This window comes from Zea mays, chromosome 9, assembly GCF_902167145.1.
Source record: "Zea mays cultivar B73 chromosome 9, Zm-B73-REFERENCE-NAM-5.0, whole genome shotgun sequence".
Lineage (NCBI taxonomy): Eukaryota > Viridiplantae > Streptophyta > Magnoliopsida > Poales > Poaceae > Zea > Zea mays.
In genome coordinates this window covers 50821605-50846951 of record NC_050104.1, presented here as the reverse complement: position 1 = coordinate 50846951, position 25347 = coordinate 50821605, and the positions used below count along the sequence as shown (strand labels likewise).

The 25347-nt window shown below is 48.8% G+C and overlaps 1 protein-coding gene across 1 annotated transcript; it reads right to left on the bottom strand.

Annotated features, from left to right (window-relative positions):
- Positions 1-31: 31 nt before the first annotated feature.
- Positions 32-22247, bottom strand: LOC100382400 (uncharacterized). Its single transcript, NM_001175145.1, has 7 exons — positions 22001-22247; positions 1495-2039; positions 1251-1394; positions 892-1130; positions 653-771; positions 480-566; positions 32-387 (listed from the first exon to the last, which is right to left on the bottom strand). The coding sequence occupies exons 1-7, from the start codon at positions 22238-22240 to the stop codon at positions 331-333; spliced, it is 1431 nt and encodes a 476-aa protein (NP_001168616.1). The 5' UTR covers positions 22241-22247; the 3' UTR covers positions 32-330.
- Positions 22248-25347: the final 3100 nt, after the last annotated feature.

Sequence of the window (25347 nt, the reverse complement as noted above, 5' to 3'; positions counted from 1 at the left end):
CCGATGTGAGGATTCGGACCACAGTTTTATTGTACCGAAAAAGTGGTCTTGGAATTACCCACGTTTTGTTGTGTGATGAGGTCACTTTGGAGGACAATGTTGCATGCGATCTAACACTATTGTATAAGTTTTCCATTGGTCCCTTCCTACTCTGTTCAAGGAACGCATTTATGTTTCAAAATCCAGACTGCAAGTGTCAATGCTAACCATTAGAGTTAATGTGGGAGCCAGAAAATCGGAGAGGATCAGAGGTGCTGAAGTTTCCAAAACTACAGGCATAACTCCTATAGTTTCCGTGTTTGCTCGCCGTTTACTTCACCGCCAATCCGTTCACGTTCCGGATGCTGGAGAGGAAGAATTGAACACTCTGTTCTTTGCCTTCGTTGCCTATATATGGATTCAAAGATTCAGAGTGAGAGATTTTGTGTACGAAGTTGTCAACCACAATCAAAAACCAACTAATATAATGGGCGTACTACCTCGCTATCCCAGTTGGTGCAGAGAGTGATGATCGCGAGCAGAAGGAGCTGTACGATGAGCCCACATATGATGCCCAACCAGAGTCCCTGTTCATTTGTCAGCGAAGTACTGAGAAACAATGGCCATGCCAAAGAACTGGGGGATGGTAAATAGTTTCAGGGAGAAGCCGCACCGTCCCACCGACACGCAGGACGAACGCTATGAGGTAAGCAGAGGGGATGCCGACGATGTAGTAGGCGCCAAGGTTGATGCAGGCACCGATCTTCTGCCATCCACAGCCTCTAGCCACACCTACGTACAATCCATCCCATGGACATCACAAGGAAGGAAGGAAGAGGAGTCGTCAACTCCGGTGTCCGCTAGCTGTTGTGTAGTAGGAAGCACAGCATAGCTCCTCTGTACTGCACGTACCTGAAAGCACGCACTGGATACCATCGAAGAAGTTGGACACTGCAATGACCAGCATCATGTTGGCCACGTACGTCACCACCTCCTCGACGTTGCTGTAGGCATGGCCCCAGACGTAGCGCACGCACACCAGGATGAGGCCCACGCCTAGCCCTTCGGCGACAGACAGCAACACAACGACACGCACCGCAAGGCGGGCGGCTCGAGGACGCCCGGCACCCAGCTCATTCGACACGCGAGTGCTGCACCATGCCAGGCCACCATGATCAGAGCAAGCCAGCACCACCAAAGCAAGCAGACCTTCTATCAGGTGATGTTCATGTCAGAGCTTGGTTCCGGGTTCTCAAGTCGTCGTCCATTACCTGATAGCTGAGCTAAGCCCAAAGGGGATCATCCACACGAACGCAGCAGTGTTAAGGCTGATCGACAGCACGGAGGTCTCCAGTTTTGGGTTGGGAAGAAGGCCCGAGAGGAGCACAATGAGTTCAAACGACCACATCTCCAAGCTGCGCGCAACCGGCCATTATTATGTATTGCTTAACAACAATAATATTACTTGCTGCTCGATCGATCTACAGAAACTGCATTAATAGACACGACGCGTACCAGACCATGAGAGCGGACGGGACCGCAAGCCTGAAGAAGCCGAGCGCGTCGCGGAAGGCCTCCGTGGAGAAGCCCGTCCACGTCTCCTTGCAGGCGCTGGACACCCTCACGTACACGGCCAGCACGGCCACGTTGACCCAGTAGGAGATGGAGTTGCTGAGCGCCGCGCCCTTGCTGCCCATCCCGAGCGCGTACACCAGCGCCCAGCAGACGACGACGTGGCAGGCCGCGGCGGCGCCGGCGCTCGCCATCACGGGCACCACGATGTTCTGCGTCTGGAGGAACCGGACGTGGCACTGCAGCAGGCCGTACGCGAACAGCAGCGGGATCATCCACCGGGCGTAGGTGCCGGCCTCTGCGGCGATGTCCGGGTCCTGGCCGAACAGGAGGAGGATCTCGCCGGTGTAGAACCACACCACTGACAGAGGGACGCTCACCAGGGTCAGGAGGAACATGGCGCGCTGCTTGTAGATGCCCAGGAGATAGTACTGCCTCGCGCCGAACGCTTGGCCGCACAGTGTGTCTAGAGCGCTTGCCATGCCTAGCTGCATGCATGCTCAAACACAAAGAGAGGCACAATCACTGAATCATACCCCACAATCACTGAATCATACCCCACAATCGTGCGCAAGCATGATTGTAAGGATCTGAGAAAAATAAGAGAGATAACTCTTACTACAGCAGAAAGGGATTTCCGTCCAAAAACATCAGCACCGGTTGTGTTGGCATCTTTTTGGACCAAATACTAACGATGCATAGGACGACATACAGGACCGAAGTCTACGGGCTAGCGTACTTTCTGAGATAGGTCACTGAATTTTTCGCGGTAGGTATTTGGACCATCCGTTGTGGCGCATATAATTACGCTCTTCTTTGCATTCGATATCAGTTCAATCTATTTTGTTCGACGTATTTATAATAATATCATATATTTATATTGTCAATATAATATTACAAAATTTTCATATAAAATAGTGATGTTTGTTATTCTGTATCTATGTTTTATACTAACTTTTTACTTTTGTGACAACGTACGAGCACAAACCTAGATCATGTAGAACCTAGATCTCACCATCCGGGAGAGACCCTGTCTGGAAGGAGAGATCGTAGGGTTTTTTTCCGGGGGCGGTGTAGAGCCAAAGAGAGATGAAGATTGAGATTGAGAAAATACAACTAAAGCTATGCTATATCTAGACCTAAGTCATGAATATAATGTGTGTTCTCAATCGGCCATACCCCTTCATATTTATAGGGGAGGAGGTACATACCCTATTATAAGCGAAGTCTAACAAGATAACGCAATAAATGGGGAAGATCTCGCAACACATCAGGACTCTCACTCGAACTGATTTGATCCCTAACGGTTTGGGTTAACAAGCCGGACTGTCCGGGGGCTGGACCGTCCGAGCTTGCCCGCGGAATGTCCCACAATGTTAGTGCTGCCAAATTTAGTGTTCAACATATGCCCCTACCTTTCGGTGAAGGTCATGAACCAAAAACACTTATACTACCAACGTCTTTCAAGAAAAAATAGATTTCACAAGTCATCTTGTTCCTGAAATAAGAACTCTAGGTCGATGCAAGCAACAACCTCTTTCAACCAAACACAATAGCCATCTAATAGAAATCTAATGCATAAAGACCCTTTATGATTGCATCTTCTTCGCTGTGACTATACACGTAATTGATGGCCGAATAAACAAACAGACTATACACGTAATACATATTCATCGCCGCACTATCCTACATGTGAGTAGGACAAAACATCGGCGATAAGTAGACAGGTGGAAAGTACCACGATATCCCTGGGGACATATGAGTAGATGACAATTCTTTGCCCCCACACGGATCACTTCTTTCCTACAGACGACTTTGATTGTTTTGCTGGCCGATTGTGCGGAATGACCTTATTGTTTTGACATTTAGAGAGAAGCTGATAAAAAGTAGTGTCGGCATTGTCGACGTTTCAGAAAGGGAATTAGGCTTACACCTATTTCCTAAATGATTTTGGTGGTTGAATTGCCCAACACAAATAATTGGACTAACTAGTTTGCTCTAGTCTATAAGTTCTATAGGTGCCAAAGGTTCACAATAAGCCAATAAAAAGACCCAGAAAAGGGTTCAACAAAAGAGAGCAAGGGATAACCGAAGTGTGCCCTGGTCTGGCGCACCGGACTGTCCGGTGTACCAGGGGACTTCAAGCTGAACTTCACACCTTCGGGAATTCTCAGAGGCGCTTCGCTATAATTCACCGGACTGTCCGGTGCATCACCGGACAGTGTCCGGTGCCCCAGGGGAGAGCGACTCTGAACTCGCCAGCTTCGGGAATCTGCTCCGCTATAATTCACCGGACATGTCCGGTGCACACCAGACTGTCCGGTGAACCAGCGGAGCAACGGCTACTTCGCGCGCAACGGTCGACTGCAACACATTAAATGCGCACCTGCGCGCAGAGGTCAGAGCACGCGCGGGTGGCACACCGGACAGTCTACAGGACTTGTCCGGTGCGCCACCAGACAGCCAGGCGGGCCCACAAGACAGAGCTCCAACGGTCGAACCCTAACGGCCGGGTGACGTGGCTGGCGCACCGGACTGTCCGGTGCGCCCGTCGACAGCAGCCTTCACCAAACAGCTAGTTTGGTGGTTGGGGTTATAAATACCCCCACCCCACATTCAAGTTATCCAAGCTTCTACTCTCCAACTACTTACAAGAGCTCTAGCATTCAATACAAGACACACCAAAGAGATCAAATCCTCTCCCAACTCCACACAAAGCGTTAGTGATTAGAGAGAGTGATTTGTCGTGTTCATTTGAGCTCTTGCGCTTGGATCGCTTCTTTTCTTTCTCATTCTTTCTTGAGATCAAACTCACTTGTAATTGAGGCAAGAGACACCAATCGTGTGGTGGTCCTTGCGGGAACTTCGTGTTCCATTTGTTTGAGAAGAAGAAGCTCACTCGGTCCGAGGGACCGTTTGAGAGAGGGAAAGGGTTGAAAGAGACCCGGTCTTTGTGACCACCTCAACGGGGAGTAGGTTTGCAAGAACCGAACCTCGGTAAAACAAATCCGTGTGTCACACTCTTTATTTGCTTGCGATTTGTTTTACACCCTCTTTCTTGGACTCGGGTATATTTCTAACGCTAACCCGGCTTGTAGTTGCGATTAACTTTGTAAATTTCAGTTTCACCCTATTCACCCCCCTCTAGGCGACTTTCAGTTTCAAACTAGCACCGGTGAGTAAATTTTTGTTGCGTGTTTTAGGGCCAGATGGTGTGCTCAATGGTGCAAGAATTATACGACGTTATGGAGAGGTTGGTGGGAATGCCGCGGGGATTCTGTCGTCGAAATCGTCTAGGGGAGATTGACTCTTCCTCAGCGAGCTATGACACTAGGCTGGCGAGGGAGGTGAAGAAGGCTTGCAGGTTGCTACAAGACAGATTGGGCTCCTAGGTGTGTCACAAGTTGCTGCCTTATCTCCCAATGGCGGGGGATGAGGGTGGGCCTCGCCTCAGGTCGTGCCCCTGCGAGGCGAGTTAGAGGACACCGAAGGACTCCATGATAGTGTTGAGATCTCCTATCAGGGCTATCCAGGCAATCGGAACCTAGACCAGATCCCCTTCAACGGTGACGATGAAGTCAAGGCTCCCGAAGCGTATGGTTGTTCTGAGGGCCTATTCTATGTCGTGGCTGGCCATTTGGAGCCTGAAAAGGATGGTGAAAACACACAAAGGCCCTACCTGGTGCGCCTACTGTCGTTGTTTCCTTAACACCCCAAATCTTGATTTTGGGATTCAAGAAAAATTTCCAAAGAACTTAAGATTAAAATGTCCTTTAATGCATGTTTTCTTACTTTGAAGTTATGTGCTTAAAATAAATAAATAATTAGAAGTAATATTAAATTTTGATGTCACGAATTTAGATTTGAGTTTTTAAATTTAAAATATAATGGTGAAACTCAGATAAAAAATAATAGAAATATTTTCTATTTATTTGAGTGAATATTCCTTTCATCAATTTTACATTTAGAGGCATTGAGTTAAGTAAGTAAAAAATAAATAAGTAAAAGAAACTTTGCATTCATGCCGAGATTTTGGTTTGTGCATTTAAATAGGCTTGAAATTTGAACACCATTTAAATGTAATTCAAAAATTTTAATTCAAACTTGATTTGAAGTTAGGAAAGTGAAAACAGAAAAGAAAAAGGAAAAGAAAAAGGCAAAACCGACCCCGTGGGTCGAGTTCCCCTTCTAGCGGCTCATCTCCACAACTCGCGGGCCCAACCTTCCTCGACCCAATACCCTTTCCCGTGCGGCCCGATTACTTCACTTCTCCTTTTTCTTTTCTTTTATCGCCGCATTGGTCGAGTGGCCAGACTAGGCCCAACACCGCACGCACTCCACCGACTCGATGTTGCCTTCGTCGTTCACAGCCGCTGACCGGTTGGACCCAGCACCTAGACGCTTCTTCCTCGCATAAAAGTCCATGGCGGTTGCTACAGACGCTGTGTTACCCACCTGACACTAGAGATGGCAATGGGTAAATACCCACCGGATTTTACTACCCCATACTCATACCCACGACAAAAAAATAAACCCATCGAGTCACCCATATACACTGGCGGGTATGGATTTACCCCATACCCATACCCAAGTGGGTATGGGTCACCCATCGGGTCACCCGTACCCACAAAAATTAAACATCTATCAAAATATTATATTATACAAATATCAAGTATATCCATCTAAATACCATTACAAAATTTCTAGCATCATTTAACCATCCATTGAACACACATTGGGTGAATTACACATTCCATTACATGGTCATTAAATTGTCGTTAAGCCTTCTATGACATAATGGCCTAAAAGGTTATTAAATAGTAAAAAAATGGATGACTAAAGTCTAAGTTCATGCTTGGGCTAAGTTTATATTGTGTATTTTATACCCACGGGTTAACGGGTATGGCTGAAGGTGGAACGTTCTAATACCCGTTTACCCATTGGGTGAAGATTTTTGCCCAATAACAGACCCACGGGTATAATATTTAGCCCACATACATACCCTAATGGAGTAAATACCCATCGGGTATTGGGTCGCGGGTACCCATTGCCATCTCTACCTGGCACTCGTGTGTCGAGCCCAGCCAAGCGCTAACGGAGCGGACTCCGCACTAGCGTTATAAGATTGTGCAGCCGCAACCCCCTCCTCATCCCATCACGCTGGAGAAAGCGGAAATCATAGGGGAGGAAGGAGAAGTTGCCACCACCCTTGAAACGCGCAAGTGTCGTCGTCGTACTTCCGTGCACGAGCCTAGGAGACTCGACCGTGCGCTTGGAACACGATGGCGACAGTCGCGGGGCGGGGAGGCGACTGAAGCTCTGACAATTTCTCAATGGAGTCAAGAGACTGTCAGCATAGCTGACGAGGCCCATACACAAGAGCAGGGAACCAAGACTGAAGCCGGAGAAGGCAAGAGCCGCCGTGCATGAAGGCTGAATTCCAGAGTTGTGGGCCACGACTGGATCAACTGATCGGCCGAAGGCCGTGTAATAGAATACTTAAACGGCATGTCCGCTGAGAACCTGTGTCGAAAATTGTGAACCCTAATACTACTGTTATTCTTCCCTTCCTCCACTCCCCTTCTGTGGTTCCTGGAACCTGCTACGGCGGCTCGGCGATCTGGGTTGCTAATAGAGACTTCGCCCGAGCCGCCATTCATCAAGGACACCTCACGTTGTCGTCTTCCCTTCACGGTTTGTGCCACACTAAAGTTCTCCACTGGGGCGCCGATTCATTGATCGCCGACGATAGCGTCGTCGTAGCGCAAGTGTGCCGCCGCCCTGGCCGCCGGTGGCGGGGGAGGACAGATTCTGGCCATCGATCGGTGTTTGGACGGTTGGGATTAGGTTTAGCCATACTGTTTTGGTGCATAAAATCTGAGCCGTTGATCGGCTATCAGATGGTTTAGATCGGATCATGCCATCATCGGATTTTGTATCGTGGATCTCTGATCCAGTGGCTCTAGTACCGTACCTCTATTTCATCTAATCTGGGTCCTTGATCTCTAATCAAATGGCCAGAGCGCATCATGTAATGCAGGCATGACATTTTTCTAAAGAGACCCTGGAAATTCATAGAATCAACCCAACGTCCCTCCTAGTATTTACATTTATGGCCCTGATAGGTATTTTGGCATCAAAATTAATAATAAAAACAACTCAAACTTGTTTAAATCATAAATTTCTCTTTTTAACCTCGATTTGATATGTTTAAGTTGTGTTAGCTTCATATAAATATTACTATGTAGTAACAACATTAATTGTACAATATCACATACATTTATAATTGGATAATTATTTAACCTATGTTTTAGTAGATTGACCTTTCTAATCAAAAGTTAATTTGTTAATAATTGTAATCTGACTAAAATGTGATCTCTACTTAAGTTATAACTTAGCTTAAAGTTAAATTAATCATTTCTTGGACTATCTTTTCTCACATGATTTATATTAATTAACATAGAATATATCTTTACTATTTGAAAGGGAAATGTGCCCTTGGGCCATTTCTATATTATTTTAGTGATTAACTGCACAACACATTATGTTTAGACTAACATGAGAAATGAGCAAAGGTACATGAAGCAAATTGAGTTTGGAAGAGGACATAATACACATCTATATGGGACCAAGTGAAAAAGGTAAGCTCTGGACACTTAGTCAATTGTTTTGTATACTAATCATATTTGTCTAAGTGATAGGGACTTTATGATGTCAAGTCTAAAAGAGCAAAAGAGAATCAGATTGAAAAAGGAGACTTTGGGCTGGACTGTGTAGCATCAGATGGTCCAGTGCCACTCTCTGGACAGTCCGGTGCATGGTCCGCTAAAGTGGTTGCTCTCGGGAATTTCAGTCTACGTCGGTTATAATTCACCGGACCGTCAGCGCGGAGCGCCGGACAATCCGGTGTGCCAGCTAGCCAACAGCAAGCTGCCATGTCGGTCGAGGGCCAACTGTCACCTGGTGCACCAGACGGTCCGGTGCCCCTAGAACAGGAAACCAACCAATCACGCGATTCCATGTCGGTGCACTGTTCAGTGTCTGATATGCACCGAACAATCCGGTGCACCTACGGACAGAAGGCAACCAGGGCCTTCCAATTGAAGCTCCAACGGCTCCTATGTCCCTTGGGACTATAAAAGAGACCCCTAAGCGTATGGAGCACAACACCAAGCATCCTTTGAACATCCTAAGACACTGAGACACTGCGACCACGCTATTGCTTTGATAGATTGAGATCCGAGCACTTGTTTTGAGTGCTAACTCCACTGCGTTGTCTCTTGTGCTCTTCTCTCGACTTGCGTGCGCGCGTTGTTGTAACTTTGTCTCTTGTGTGTGTTTCTACTCCCCCTTACTCTTGAGTTTATTTGAGATCAAATTATGTAAGGCGTGAGAGACTCCAAATTGTGGAGATTCCTCACAACGGGAAAAAGTTGAGATAAGAAAGAGAACCATGGTACTCAAGTTGATCAGTGGATCGCTTGAGAGGGGTTGAGTGCAACCCTCGTCCATTGGGACACCACAACATTGATTAGGCAAGCATTTTTTATGCTTGATCGAACCATGAGATAAAATCGTCATGTCAACTGTGTCTTTAACTTATAGCGATTCTACTCTTTCTAGTAGTTCACTTCACTTCATAATTGCTCTAAGTTTAATACTCACTTTGTAAGAGCAATTAAGTGAAGAAGTTCTCTCCTCTTCATTCGGACTTGGCTTTCGCTTTCACTAATCCAATATTACTCCAAGTTTGTTTTGTTGAGTTAATTTTTTAGGATCACCTATTCACCCCCCTCTCTAGGTGCTCTCACTATTTAATCACCTAAGAACATCAGAAAACCATAAGTTTTCAACCATAACTCTGATTTTAGTGGTTCTTGAACCCACGTTTTCGTAGCAACGTGTAAAATATTCTTACGCAATTTATTCTTATGTTTAGGTGTAATGTTAACATATCCATTATTTGCTTGATTGTATGTATTGCTACAGGTAGAAGCAAGGCCATGAGGAACCTGAAGCCCAACTTGGAGAAGTACATGTAGTTGCACCCAAAAGGCAATTATGCCCTTAATCACTTTCTTTACCTAATAATGTTCCTGATAATAATCGTGACATGCTTAGGTTAAATTGATGGGACCTAATAGGTTACCTAGTTTGTTTACCCTACACCTTGTAAATAAATGAACTATTTGGTAGTCTTGCTACTACTCTACTTGGTTTTGGGATTAATATTATATCTGAACTATGATCATGTTAATTGGAACATGGAGCGACCACTTGATAAAACAGTGCTACCATAAGGGTGGGATGGGACACCCTTGGTTGATTAATTAGGAAAGCTAGTGTGAGTTAATCCTTTCCCGAAAGGGGCAAGCAAGGTGAGGAAGCTGCCGACATAGGGAGGTTCTCGGGTCAATCATGCTATGATGACTTTTCGGATGAGGGTTTCCTGTATCACCTCCTTCTGCCTAAAACTGTAGCGGGATCTCTCATGATAGTGGAACTTTGGAAAGGCCTCACAATGTACCCTTGCCTACTCACCTTGGAAGTGTTTAAGAGTCCGACCAACCCGAGGTGACAAAAGGAACACATCTTTTGGTTAAAGATGCACAACCTCTGCAGAGTGTAAAACTTGTATATCAACCATGTTCACGATCAAGAGTGGCTCGGACCCTCGCATGAGTAACTTATGGAATTAAACTTAACCTGTCATTTGCATTACATTGTGGGATTTATTATTAATTATGATCAATTATTTAATTGGATTGGTGTACACTTATAATTAGTAATTGCTAATAAAATTTTGACTAACTTATTAAAAGCGATGCTCAGCCTTAACCATTCTTCTTAGTAAGCCTTAGACTTTACATGAGCCCCCACCGTAAGTTATCTCATGCACATTATTCCCCACACTTGTTGAGGATGAACGTATGTGAGCTCACCCTTTCTATACTCACACCAGGTCAAGAACATGTACCACTGAAGGAACATGAAGGATGCTATGATGAGTTCAGAGAGGTCTAGGCCATCATCTCCCAGTCAACTAAGGTTGTCGACGATCGTTGTCGTCAATGATGTAATTATTTAGCTATTTTGTATAGAACCCCTATGATATAATAAAGATGTGACATTGATTTCTATACCATGCATGAGTCATCGTATGTGTGAGACTTGATCCTAGCACACATTTGAGACGCACCTGGATTTGTCCTTAAATCTGGGTGTGATAGTTTTGAACTAGCACTGGGATGTAAACTTGTGTATGCACGTTTTAGGCCAGATGGTGTGCTCAGTGGGTGTAAGAATTATATTGGATCAGGAAAAATGTCCCTACTCTTGTTTTCGGTTGCTCGCGCTACCGATACCTAGTTGCTCGTAGTAGGGGTTACAAGCAGATGAGAGAGAGGGAGAGATCCCTAGTCTCCATATGTGGTGTCTTACTTCTCTAAGGAGCTATCTTCGATGCCCTGTCAGATGTTTCGTGGTTCTCGTTTTTTCCGATATCGGATCTCTCATTTTTTTTCTCCTCTCTCCCTCCGTTAAGGTTGACCCCTCCTTTTATAGACCAAGGAGGGGGTTTACATATGGCTTCTCCTAGAAGGGAGCGCAACGTAAACAAGCTTTTCACCCATGATGAAAACTGGTTGTGTGTTGATTCCCTTGCATGTGTGGGTCCTCTGCTGTATTTCTAAGATTGCGGGGGTGGATTTGATTCGTGCAGGCAAGGGAAGTTCGTGCGTCATCATTACTGATTTTTGTCCACTTTATTCCCTATGTCGACCTTTCGCCTTTGTAGCCTGTCCGCTAGCCTTCCCTCTTGTCATCGTGCAGGGATGTAGGGTGTCGTGGACTTAGACCTAGGACCCGTAGTTCATGAGTGAGACTTGGACCTAGGACCAGTAGGGCATGAGTGGAAGGAGGACTAACACTGTTCATGCTGTGTATGCAGACTGATGTAATTAATGCGGTGTACGTAGGGCTGACTGTACGACCAGTCTGACGAGCATGCAAGTCTCACTCGAGTGGGTTTTGTTTGGTTCATCTGACCCCCTCTGCCTTCCACCACCTCGCCTGACCCCTTGGCTCGATGCCGAGGGGCGTCCTATGGGCGTGGTTGATTCACTTGTGATAGATCAGACCCATGGCAGACTAACCCTGGTCCTTATCTATCTACTAACCAGTGGCCTCGGGGGCCCTGGATTTGAACCCTGACAAGCACTAACGAACCGACCAAATGTTTGGATGTAGTTTGCTTCCACGTACCTCTTTTCGGACGTTGTGGTCTGAAAGTCTAGGGTCCTGTCGGAGGGGAAATTCTCCGGCCGGGTGGCGGAACGCACCCGCCCTAAATCCTAAGATGAGGAGGGGCCTAAGCGTTTTGCCTGCTAGATGGAATCGGGATGAACACAAGAACACAAGAACACACAAGGGTTTAGAGTGGTTTAGGCCGCCGGAGCGTAATACCCTACTCCACTATGTGTTGTATTGAGCTTGAGAGCTTGTACGATCTTGTGAGTTTGAGAGTCTAAGTGAGCTTGCCTTGTAACGTCGTGTGCCCTCCCTTTTATAGCTCAAGGGGGCACGTACAAGGATACTGAGCCTCGACATGTGGGCCCAGGGGCAAAATGGAAGGAAGTAACTACTGCCTGTAATGCCAGGGTGATCTCCGAGCGCCATAATGTCCGTAGTGCATATAGTATTGACATGTCGTGGTTGCCTCCTCGGTAACGCGCGAGTCATGATGAGCGCGGCAGCATGGCGTACTGCGTGCCAACAAAATGGATAGGCACGCCGCCTGCAGGATGGCTTGGTTGCCGCCTGTCAGCGGAGTGGACAAGGCTCATTAAATGCTGAGGCGGCACATCGCCTGCCAGTGGAGTGGACAGGGCTCATTAAATGCCGAGGCGACACATCACCTGCTAGTGGAAAGGACAGGCGGTGCGCTTTATCTGCAATAAATGCAGAGGCCGCGCGGTCCAGAGGCCTTACGTCAGGCTCCGCCCGCTGGCTTACGTCACGGGCAGTAGGCCACGTGCCAGCATCGGGTCTCCACCTGAGCGGGGAGCAGAAGTGCACACGGTATGGTCCGGACACGTGTCGGCTCCGGACCCCCACCTGGCCTTGATTAAGGCCTGGGTATTCTTTGTCCCAGAATCCTGGGGCCCTGCTGTGAGTGGCCCGGACCCCACAGATATGGGTCCGGGACCCGTCCCAGGGGTCCGGCTCACGCCCGTGGAGGTCCTGGACCTTACCCGGGGGTTCGGTCTGTATATGCAGGGGTCCGGTACTTTCCCATGGGGGTCCAGACCCACTGTTGACACCTTAGAGGATATTGTCTTCTCTGGCCACGTGGCGGCCCTGGAGCCGTCCATGTGGTGGGGTCGGTCGCTGTTCACCACGCGACTAGAGATAGCCGTGTGGGTATCGTGTCTTCATACTGTAGTAAGGGGTACCCCTATTTCAGGGTACCAACAGTGGCCCCCGGGCCCACCTCAGGGGAGGATACGAGCCTGCAGGTAGGGCCAAAGCTTGATTGGCGATTGACGCGCCGCTTCCGTGCGCTTGCTGACGTAATCACCGCCAGTCCGCCTTCGGTCACGCCAACTGCCACATCTGTCCCTGCGGCTGACTGACCCGTGGCCCCCACGCCTAATGGTTTCGCCAGGCCACGCGCGAGGCGCCTCGATATTTCTGCATCGGTTTAAAAATTCACCTTTTTTGTCTTCCGTGGCGGCCCCGAGGAGGCACAGTAATGGCACGAGCGGCGGTTCGCTCTTTCTGCACTCAGAAACCGACGCCCAAGGAGTATGACTCGTGGGCCCGAGCCCCGTGTCAGAGACCGGGCCGTTGTTTTCGGCGGAGATGAAGAGGCGCACTACCACTGGCGGTGGTTCGCTCCTCACGTGATGGTTCGCCTTCTCAGCGCTCGAAGACCCGCACACCAGCCGTATGACTTGTGGGCCCGGGCCCCCGTGTCATAGGCTGGGTTGCTTTGGTGCGCGTCGGGCGAGATTTTCTGCGGCGTCTCGGGGCGCGAGCAAGGGAGTCTTCCTAGAAAAGGGATTCACCCCGCGTGCAGCGGTTACGCTTTCGCATTTTCTGCCAACTGCTGCGCCCTTTCGCCTTCAAGCTCTCCGCGCCCCTTTGCATTTGTGCTCCTCTGCTTTCCGCCGCCGTAGTCACCATGGCCTCGCTAGTCCATCCCGAGCGCTTCTAGTCCGAGGTGGCACTCAACCTGGTGCGCAACCAGCTCAGATGGGGCGCGCCGGCATTCGCCGGAAGGATCCGCGCCAGCGCCTCTCCCCTCGGCGATCTCGCCGCCGGGGAGTTTGTGCTCTTCGTCTCCTACCTCTTCTGTGGGTTGGCGCTGCCGATCTCGCCTTTCTTCCTGCTGCTACTGGAGGATCTCGGCCTCCAACTTCAGCACCTCACACCCCACTCCATCCTTCAGGCAGCCATCTTTGCCCACCCGTGCGAGATGTTCGTGGGGGTGGCACTTCTTCCGCCAGCGCTCGGACGAAACGGTGTTGCGCAGCGACCTTCCGGAGATGGGAAGCGAGTTGAGCTGCGGCTCCATCTTTCGCATGAACTTCATTGCCTCCTGTAGCGGCCTCGTCAGCTCCTCCCTAAACTTCACCAGCACCTCGTGGTATGCCTCCATGAACTGGTCCAGCTCTGGCTCCGTCTCAGCGGCCAGGCCGCCGAGCGTCGTGCGCTGCCGCGCCTCCACCTCTTTGGCTTTAATGGCCTCAACGTCGCCTCCAACGATGAGGGCTCCTTCGCCTTGACGCACACAACGAGAAGGTCGCCGCCATTGGCAAGCTGTAGCACCGAGTTGCCGCTAGCGCTGCTGTTCCTAGTGGCCGCTACCGTGTTTAGGGTGAGCGGCAGGCCTGCGCCCGGCGGTTGCAGCGGCAGCTGCACTACGACGGCGCTGAGGGAGGAAGCCCACGAGCGGTGATAGTGATCGCTGGTCCGGTTGTCGACACTGAAGACGCCGCCCGGGAGGTCGTACAAGACGCCGTGGATACGGTGGCCGCGCACTTCCAGTGCAACCCTGCTGATGTCGAGTAGCTCATACCTGTAGAAATGAGGCTAGGGCTCCGCTTGAAGGCGAATGTAATAACTTTTGTTTTTGTAAGATACTTTTGGGAACTATCAATTAAACAACTCTTATCTGTATGGTATTTGTTCTTGCTGTGTGTGGCGTTACCAACTCCTCTCCTGGTACTTGGCCCCCCTGGGATGTAGGCTCGATGTGTCAAGGCTGGATACCAGCATACCTAAGAAATAGTTGGTGATCCGGCCCCCAGGAGGTAGCCTCGACTGGGACGTGGACCTGTACACAGCTTCAGCTAGGAAGTGTTAGTGGCACACCCATAGGACCCATCGTCTGGTATCAGCCATCCTTTGATTCATGCAATAGGACCTGCAGGATTGAGCCTGGGAAGCCAAGCCGTATGTCCGGACCCCCTGAATCACAGCTCCAGATACTAGGACACCCATCGCAGAGTGGTGGAGTGTGCATGCTTAGGGTACGGAACCAGGCTAAGCGGCTACACAGTTCCGGACCTCCCCAGGAGACGTGCGTCCATTCTCTAGAACCGAACCCTAGGTTGCCGGACCCACAGGGCTATAGTTCCAAATACTAGGATACCTGTCATAGAGTGGCGGAGCGTGCAGGCTTAGGGTACGGAACCAAGCTAAGCGGCTACACAGCTCCGGACCACCCCAGGGAACGAGTACCCATTCTCTAGAACTGGCCCCCAGGCTGCCGGACCCCCTGCCTTCGTAGAGGGGTCCTAGCCTGCAAGCCTGGCTACTCAATTTGGATGTCGTCATACCAACAAGGGTGGGAACTGTATGGGTGGGTTAGATAAAAAATAATATCCAGAAACTGTAGCAGAATAAAACCATCATAGAAGCACATCTGACGGGGTAACTCCTTTCTTTTATAACTCGATATGCATGGGTGCAGACCAACAGGCCGGGCTTATGAGGGCGGACCTCACCGGGCTGGCATACACGTATGCACGACCTAGTTACAAAAAGAAGAAACCCCAACCCCTCAGACTTGCTTCTATGGATAGAACTTACGGAGATGCTCTTTGTTCCAGGGGTTGGGAAGAGGCACTCCTTCAGTTGTGGCAAGGCAGACACACCCGGGTCGGCATACTTCCATCACCTTGAAGGGTCCTTCCCAACTAGGGGAGCGTTTGTGGATCCCTTCTCGGTTCAGTACTCGCCTTAGGACTAGGTCCCCGACCCGGAGCTCCCTACTATGCACAAACCGTTGATGGTAGCGCCTGAGCGCCTGGTTGCATCGTGCATCTCGGATCGTTACTTGCCATCTATGCTCGTCGATGAAGTCCACGTCCTCACGCCGTAGCTGTTCCTGAATAGACTCATCAAACGACTGGACCCATGGGGAGCCCATAAGGATTTCCGGGGGAAGGCAGGCTTTGGCCCCGTAGACCAGGAAGAACGGGGTCCCCCCGGCTGCTCGACTAGCTATCGTCACTGGAGTTGGAGTCTCCAGTGAAAACATCCTTCAGGACCCCCTCGGGCGACTGATACTCGAGGTCCCGTTCTCCTGCGGCCACCTCGCCGTCGTCGACCCTTTCCTTGCCAGGCCAGCGACAAGGTGGGGAGCCATCTTTGAAAGTCTGCTCGCGATGCTCGCTGACGCGCTTTGTGAGCTCGATGATCTCGCAACACTCTGCGGCGCTGTGGCGACTGTTGGGGTGTATAGGGCATGAGCCGCTATTACCCCTCTGCGGCTGTGGGCGCTTATTGCGCTCGCTCCGACCCCCAGTCGCGGCTGCGACGACTGGAGCAGCGGATGGCGGCCTCTCGAGGCTGCGATTCATCTTCTTCTTTTTGCCGTCCCAAGCGACGGCACCCGAGCCACCCATCTGGGCAACTCCGGTCTGTGGTGCCGAGTGCCATGCACGGCCCTCGGCGGCCCTGGCACACTTGTCGGCCAGAGCGAAGAGCGTGGCGACAGTTTCCACGTCATGCGTGGCCAACTTCTCCAGCATCTTTTCATCACGTACCCCCTGGTGGAATGCGGTGATGATGGAAGCATCGGAGATACGGGGTATAGTCCCTCGTACCTTGGTGAAGCAGGAGATGAAGGCCTAGAGAGTTTCCCCGGGCTCCTGCCTCACTGCATGGAGGTGAGCCTCCACGCCATGCCGTTGATAAGCGCTGACAAAGTTCGCTGTGAACCGCGCGCAAAGCTCTTCCCAGGAGTAGATCGATCCTGGGGTGAGGTTCATGAGCCAAGTCCGGGCTGGCCCAGACAAGGCTACATGAAAGTATGTTGCCATTACGGTGGTGTCTCCACCTGCTGCCATAATGGCGGTGACGTATACCTGCAAGAATTTCGACGAATTTGACGTACTGTCGTACTTCTCCGGCAGGTGTGGCCGGAACTTGGATGGCCAAGTCGCCGCGCGGAAATGATCTGCCAGCGCGGCGCAGCCCACGCCGGCCAAGGGGACACCCGCCTAGAACCGGGCGCCCGTTGGAGTCTACGGTGCAACTGCAACGAAGTCGTAGTCGAGGTTGCGACCCTCAACGTTCTGTCGGCGCTCACTTTTCCTCTCCAGAGAGACGTGGGCATCCTCGTCCGCACGCCTAAGGTTGAGTTCTGCCCACAGGTCATTAGACCTCTCCAGAGAGACTGGAGCGTCCTCTCCCGCACGCCGACAGTTGAGCTCCACCAGCAGGTCCTCAGTCGGTGCGGCCCTCACCGAGGGGGAGCGCACTGACGCTGACGCGCCTCATGTTGATGCCGGGACGACCGAGGCCTGGGCCTGACTGAGCCAGAATACGCCATGCCGAGCAGACGGTCTACATCATCACGCCACTGCTTCATGGCCCCCGGCATTGCCGTGGAGCTAGGAGGGTGGCACAGCAATTCCCTGGCCACAGACAGCGCCCCAGGCGCAGCCCTAGACTCCCTGGATGTTTGCACGGGAGTGTGCTACCACGCAGAGTGCACAGCAGCAGCACCAGGCGTAGGGCGGTTGGTGGCCCACGGTGTGGAAGAGGCAACCCCTTCCTCCACCATGAAGTCCTCAGGCATGAAATCATGGTGCTCGACGATGTGAACCATGGTGTCGAGCAGGAAAACAAGAAAAAACCTAAAGCCTAAGCCCCCTACCTGGCGCGCCAAATGTCGGAGGGGAAATTCTCCGGCCGGGTGGTGGAACGCACCCGCCCTAAATCCTAAGATGAGGAGAGGCCTTAGCGTTTTGCCTGCTAGATGAAATCGGGATGAACACAAGAACACAAGAACACACAAGGGTTTAGAGTGGTTCGGGCCGCCGGAGCGTAATACCCTACTCCACTGTGTGTTGTATTGAGCTTGAGAGCTTGTACGATCTTGTGAGTTTGAGAGTTTAAGTGAGCTTGCCTTGTAACGTCGTGTGCCCTCCCTTTTATAGCTCAAGGGGGCACGTACAAGGATGCTGAGCCCCGACATGTGGGCCCAGGGGCAAAATGGAAGGAAGTAACTACTGCTTGTAACGCCAGGGTGATCTCCGAGCGCCATAATGTCCATAGTGCATATAGTATTGATATGTCATGGTTGCCTCCTCGGTAACGCGCGAGTCATGATGAGCGCAGCAGCATGGTGTACTGCCTGCCAACGTAATGGACAGGCACGCGCCTGCAGGATGGCCTGGTCGCCGCCTGTCAGCGGAGTGGACAGGGCTCATTAAATGCTGAGGCGGCACATCGCCTTCCAGTGGAGTGGACAGAGCTCATTAAATGCCGAGGCGGCACATCACCTGCCAGTGGAATGGACAGGCGACACGCTTTATCCGCAATAAATGCAGAGGCCTTACGTTAAGCTTCGCCCGTTGGCTTACGTCACAGGCAGTAGGCCACGTGGCAGGATCGGGTCTCTGCCTGAGCGGGGAGCAGAAGCGCACACGGTATGGTCCGGACATGTGTCGGCTCCGGACCCCCGCCTGGCCTTGATTAAGGCCTAGGTATTCTTTGTCCCAGAATCTAGGGACCCTGCTGTGAGTGGCCCGGACCCCACACAGAGGGGTCTGGGACCCGTCCCAAGGGTCCAGTTCGCGCCCGTGGAGGTCCTGGACCTTACCCGGGGGTCCGGTCTGTATATGCAGGGGCCGATACTTTCCCATGGGGGTCCGGACCCACTGTTGACACCTTGGAGGATATTGTCTTCTCTGGCCACATGGCGGCCCCGAAGCCATCCACGTGGTGGGGTCGGTCGCTGTTCACCACGCGACTAGAGATAGACGCGTGGGTATCGCGTCTTCATACTGTAGTAAGGGGTACCCCTGTTTCAGGGTACCGACAGGTCCCTACACCTTTGGTTGTCTTAGGACCGTCCATGGTAGGTAGCCGGACCGTCCGGTCTTAGGGCCCGGACCATCCAATGGGTGCTAGGCATAAGATTTTGGCCTAATGGGCAATCATGCTTGCCCCCCGACGCCCTTAGTTCTAATGGTGATCTCCAGCAACTCCTTTCCACTAGGAGTCTTTTAGGCAATTACTTCCATGTGAGTTGTTTTATTGATTATGTTAGGCTTTCTTGTCTGTCGGCTCTAGTGTGTTGATAGGGAATGGTTGCTAGTCAATCTGCATTTCTTGAAATCTTAATCAACCTTCATTTATAGCCGATTGTATTTGCCGACATAAGATATTACAATCATTAGTGGCATGAGAAAAATAATAATTCCTCTTACAATAAACACACCTTTTCAACTCATTCATCGGTGGAATAATGTGAGTTATCTCAATGTTGCCACTTTTATGTAACTCATCAAATATCTTGTCACACATGGTAACATTAAATATAAATTTAACTTCTTGTCAATTCTTTTAAACCGGTTGTAAAACAAGAGCAACCTAGAAGTTTGGCCTTAGCAGGCCAAACAAGTTCAGCGGCATATACATCCTTGGAGTCATCATCTAAACTATCATGATGTACATTATGATGTTACATTTCTACAATATCTTTGCTTCGGCTTTCACAAGCCAAAGCCCATTGATGTAGTCGAGCTAATGAAAAGAATTGGGTGCCATCCAAATTTTCTTTTAAGTAGGAATGTAACCCATTAAAAGCTAAACCAGCTAACTGTTTATCTAGGATATGGATCTAGAAGCATCGATTTCTAGTGTCCCAGAATCTCTGGATGTAATCATTAATCGACTCTTCATGTACCTGTCAGAGTGATGCTAGATCAACCAACTCTAATTCATATTTCCTAGAGAAGATGTTTTCATGATATTTGTGTTCTTGACCCCCAAGAATTAATAGAGTTAGAAGCCAACTCAAAATACCATGCAAAAGCAGTACCAGTAAGGGACAAAGAAAATAAACGAACATGAAAAGCTTCTTTATCAGCCAATTCTCCTAATTGTGCTAAAAGTGGCCTATACGTGCTCATGTGCGATTTTACCGCACTCACCAAAAAGTGGCCTACGTGCTCTATGGGTATGGTATGACGTCAAATCTGTGATAATATGGTTTTCGATATGACGGCCCTAAACTGGACATACCAATTCCTAGCCTGTCTTAGAATAATTCAACTATTTCTTCCCCAACTTTATCCATGGTAGCTGGTGGTCTATGACCAGATCCTAAGACATGTCTCAGATGGCTGGCCATTGTTATGGCTATTATCCATAAGGATAATTTGTGTTTGGTGGTGTGAACCCCTCTATCTTCTTATGTGGTGGGCGATAGTTGGCTCTAGGTGTGAAAAGATTTGGCTTTGGTGGGCTGAAGGTGGAGGAGGGTAGTGATGGTGTGGTGCAGAGTGTGGATGCACATTGTGCATATTGTACCAATTTGAGCGATGTACCATGGACAGTCCGTAGTAGGTCACTGGACGGTCCGACGGGACACCGGACGATCCGGGATAGGTTATAGACAATCCGACTTATGGCCAGATGGTCCGAGATTATATTCGAACGGTCTGGCCGTGGTTAGTGGAGTTGACATATTGCACAAGGGTTGTAACTTGTAAGGGGTGGCTGTCCTGTATATGAGTTCATCGACATATCATATAATGATTGAGCTTGTAAGGGTCCATTTTGTAACCGATGAATTAAGCATGGATATCTTGGTGCTAACCTCATGTGATAGAAAGCTAGGCATAGTTTGATTTGTTGCTCTTTTGAATCACGAAAAACTAGGAAATGCTAGATACAGACAGTTTTGAATTTGGAAAAGGTTGACACAAAAAGATGCGAAAAGATGGCAAAACTGACTTGTTCAAATCCCAAAGTCTCTAGAAGCTAGATTCTTGAAAATTGCAATCCAAACATGCCCTAGCATCCATTCGACTGCCTCCCCTAGCTGTGACACATTTATTGCGTATCCCCATTGAATCTAGTTAGGGCATGTACAATCCTGAGACGATGGAATGATTTTCTATGTATAAGAGACAACAAAAAAACTACATTGTACAATCCTGAGCCCCTGAATCATAAATGTAGTTAAGAGACAATGTATATGAAAAATTGTGTAGAGACGGACTCTTCACGAAGAGCAGATTCCTTGTATTTTTTCAATTAAATCCCTAGGGCCCATATTAAATAGGGTTGTACACGCCCTTATATGCAAGCACCAATTAAGGCCTTGTTTAGTTACATGAGAATTAATGGGGGATTGATAGAGATTAAGTCCCTTTCTATTCAATTTTAACTAGCAATGTATTTAATCCTCTACAATCCCATCAATCCTCTTATATCGAATAAGCCCTAATGTGTATACATCAATTAACTGCATATCCATGATTGTGTCAATTATATATGGTGCTAGCACCTACTGTGGCCATAGGCGAAAAGAAAGAAAAATGCAGCTTACAAATTCACGTAAAGCATATTTAACAAATCATCTGCTGCAATATAGTAATTGGGGAAAGGCCAGAAAACATGTCTACCATCGAGAAAGATCTCACAACGGCCACACATGAGGTTCCGAAAAAATATATAAATTGGAGACACACATCAGATACTAGCTAATACTTTACTGTAAAGAAGGTAGTACTATATTATACAGAAAGATCAATGCAAGTTCCTCACTAGTAGACGGCGTCGAAGAGTCAAAAAGGCAAATGGTTTTTATAGCAACTAGCGTTTATTAATATTTTGGGACTCGGCATTCGTTGATCTTCCTCCCGAAAGAGAGGATGAAACGTAGTGCAGCAACTGTGGCCTAGACACCGACACTTGAGAAAACAAGAACTCGCGACGCGAGCAGTGACCGCAAAACCAACTGTTCATGAGTGGCCAAGTAATTAATAAGGACACCAACTAACTGTGATTCGATCGTCTTATGCATTGGAAATCACATGAGACGAGCAACTAGTACCAGTATACATAGGCAGAACAGGGTCATTCAGCGCATGGAATGGAAGTGAAGTGAGTAGAGGAGCTGTGGTGTGTGGTTACTTACCAGCAGGCTGAGGCCGGTGACGGTGGCGAAGGAGTTGGCCATGGATGCGCCAGCGAGGGGCAGCTCTCCAAGGTGTCCCACGTACATGACGGAGATCATCTGGATCACGTTCTGCAGGAGCGCGCCGGCGATCATGGGCCCAGCCAGCCATAGCTGCTTCTTCAGCTCCTCGCGCACGCTCAGGCTCTCCTGCTCGTCTGCCGCTGCGAGGAGCGCTTCCTCCACTGGCTTCTTCGCCATGGCTATCTATCTATGCGCCGCCAGACACTGAACGGAACCGTCTTGGCTCTGCCTCTGCCTCTGCCTCTGCTTCTGCCTCTATTATTGTGTTTCAGCAGTCAGCAGTGGAATGGTACTACTGGACGAACAATTTCCACACGGCTCTTGTATTCCTGACACTGACAACAGCTCCAGTACAATAAAATGATACCGCGAGCAAGCGATTCCAAACAGGCAGCTCGCAGCTGCAGCTCCAGCAGCGCTGTCAGAAGGCGGCAGTCAACGCAACGCAACAAGTAGCAGCAGATGCTGTGAGACGACTAGAGGAATGAATGAAAGCCAATCCTATTTTTCTGCCAAACACTAAAAATAAATAATTCACTTTAATTAAGATGAAGTCAATGCTTAAACTAAAAGCACATTAGTAAATCAGTGATGTTACAAAATATTTCTATGACTCACATGAGACCAGCAAAACAAACGGATCGAAAATCGGACAATGAAAAGTCGGAATCGGTCTAAAACCGTGTCGTGTACAACAGAATAATTGCTGAATTCAGCAGCACAAAATTCTGTTCTCAAATGTCAAACTGAACCAAATAAACGCCGATTGAATTGAAATTTTACACACAGCTAGACAAATATGTTTCCAAGGTCTCCACAAATTTTGAGCTTCAATCGAACTTGTGAATCAACCACAGATCTGAAAATACGAACATGATTGGTCTTTTGTTGGGGTTTTCTAGAACGAACGAGATCAGCTAAGATCATAACCACAAACTACACTAACAGGGCGTAAAAAGTGATAGTATGAGTATATCTCACCCACCAATCAAATCCCAATAGCACCTAGAACACAAGAACTCGATAGTACTTCTCAAATCAACAAGAGAATGGAAGTGAAGAACTCAAGAACACAAGACTTCAAAAATTCAGCAAGGAAACAAACTTAGATTGAAGTCAACCAAAACCTGTGGGTCGAACTGGCGACCCTTTCTCGGATTAATCATTACAGATTACAAGGCACAGTCGACAAACAAAATCACTGCAGATCTCCTGGCTAAACTGGTGAAAACCTAGAGGAAAACTAGGAGTTCTAAAACAAGAGCCAAATTAAACTAAGCCAAAGAGATGCTGAACTAATCAGACCTCCTCTCTATTTATAACGAGTTATTTCTATTTTCTAGTCTACCCTATTTACATAGAGCTTATCCACACCCCCGGGGTGAAATGGACCAACTCTTGGAGTTTTCATCTGACGGCCACACACTTCACATGGAGTTGCTTCGCCTTAATGCACCATCCGTGACCACGCCACTGTCGCCTCCAGTTTTCACCGAAATTGCCACCATCGGGTTTTAAGGCCAAACCCAGTTGAAAACCTGTCATCCGTAGCGCTGGGTGGTTTTAAGGCTCAACCACCGAAATTGTCGTGAGTATAGCACTGTGTGGGCGCCCCCACGTCCTTGACACGTGTTCCACCAGTCCTCGACCGTGCCGACGAGATGGCTCGCTTCGTCACATCCTCACGTGAGTGTGTGTCCTAGGTGTCAGCCACCACGACTAGTCACCCGACGACCCTGGTCCCTCGGTCAAGTCCCGGCGCTCGTCCTTCACCGCTCCTGGTCCATCGACACGAACCCGCACGATCTTCACCTCCGCCGTTGACCACCATCCCTGTGCTCCACATCTGCACACCATAAGCTGGCCAACATGGTTGCACATGCATAATCTCACACTCTGGTCAGTCTACTGACTACCCCAGAGTAGGGATGGCAGCGGGTCGGGTTTTGTTCGGGTATAATAATACCCGACCCGAAATTGTACCCAAGACTTCTATAAATATCCATACCCACCAAACCAATCGGGCAAGAAACTGTACCCGTATCCATGCCCATCGGGTATCCACCGGGTATCAGGTATCCAGTGGATATGTTATTGTAGACTAAATAACATTCGGTCAGTGTTATAATAAATGCATAAAATATTTTAGTTTACATCTAAGCACCAATGCAACACGAGAATGACTATATTTGGCTACACGTCGATACAATATCTCAACTCATAATTATCACATCCAATAAATTTAAATTTGAGTACAGAGAATAAAAGCTTAATGAGTTCATGACAGTTGACAGTTATAACATTGTCAATGTCTCATTGGTCTCGATTACATTACAATTGACTGTTAACACAACACAAATTAATATTCATTAATCAACAACACATGCGAGTGAGTTTTTCTAGTGAATGTAGCACATTTTTAGTGGATGTAGCACATTTAAAGAGGTATATTGATATTTCGGGTATCCACTGGATACCCGTGGGTAAAGTATTTTATCCATACCCGACCCGATGTATTTCGGGTATCCGACCCGAAAGGACCCACGGGTGAGTTTTTGTACCCGTATTCATATCTGGTGGGTACGAAACTGTCACACCCGGTTTTAGAAGGCAAACCGAATGCGAACCATGTACGTGCCAGGATCAGTTATTCACGTACACAGCAGTTACATAACATGGACATCATCACACAGTGCTCAAAATAGTATTAATAAGGGAAATAGTCGATTGCATCATACGTCTGAGACGTCCATATAGTCCTTACAATAAATCAAAGTGCGGAAAAGAAACGTAGATAAACGCGGCCTTCACAGGCAGCCGACTGGGGGTTGCCGCTAACCCACACCTAGAACTCGTCGTAGTCTTGGAACTCCTGGAAGTCTCCTTCCACAGCTTCATCTTCGCCTGAGCAGTGGTTGCAATGCTGACAACCTGGGGATGGGGGGGTTTGGTGTGTAGAGCAAGGGTGAGTACACATCAACATACTCAGCAAGTATCCTGTTTGGCTGTAGTGGACTAGCTGTATGTGGGGATAAGTCAAGCAGTTGCTTTTAGTTCGTCAGATTATTACTTACTAGTAGAAAGCCAAGTTTTAGCATTAACCCAAGTTATTAACCCGATGTACCCTTTCCAAACGGAAAGAATACCACTTACCAGCACCATAGTCATAACCAAAACCATCAATCTCATAACCACCTGTACCAAAGTATCTCTGATCAAGTACCACTAATCACTGGAGCTCCCTTGGCCGCTCATAACCGCGAGCACGGCTGATATATCAGTTT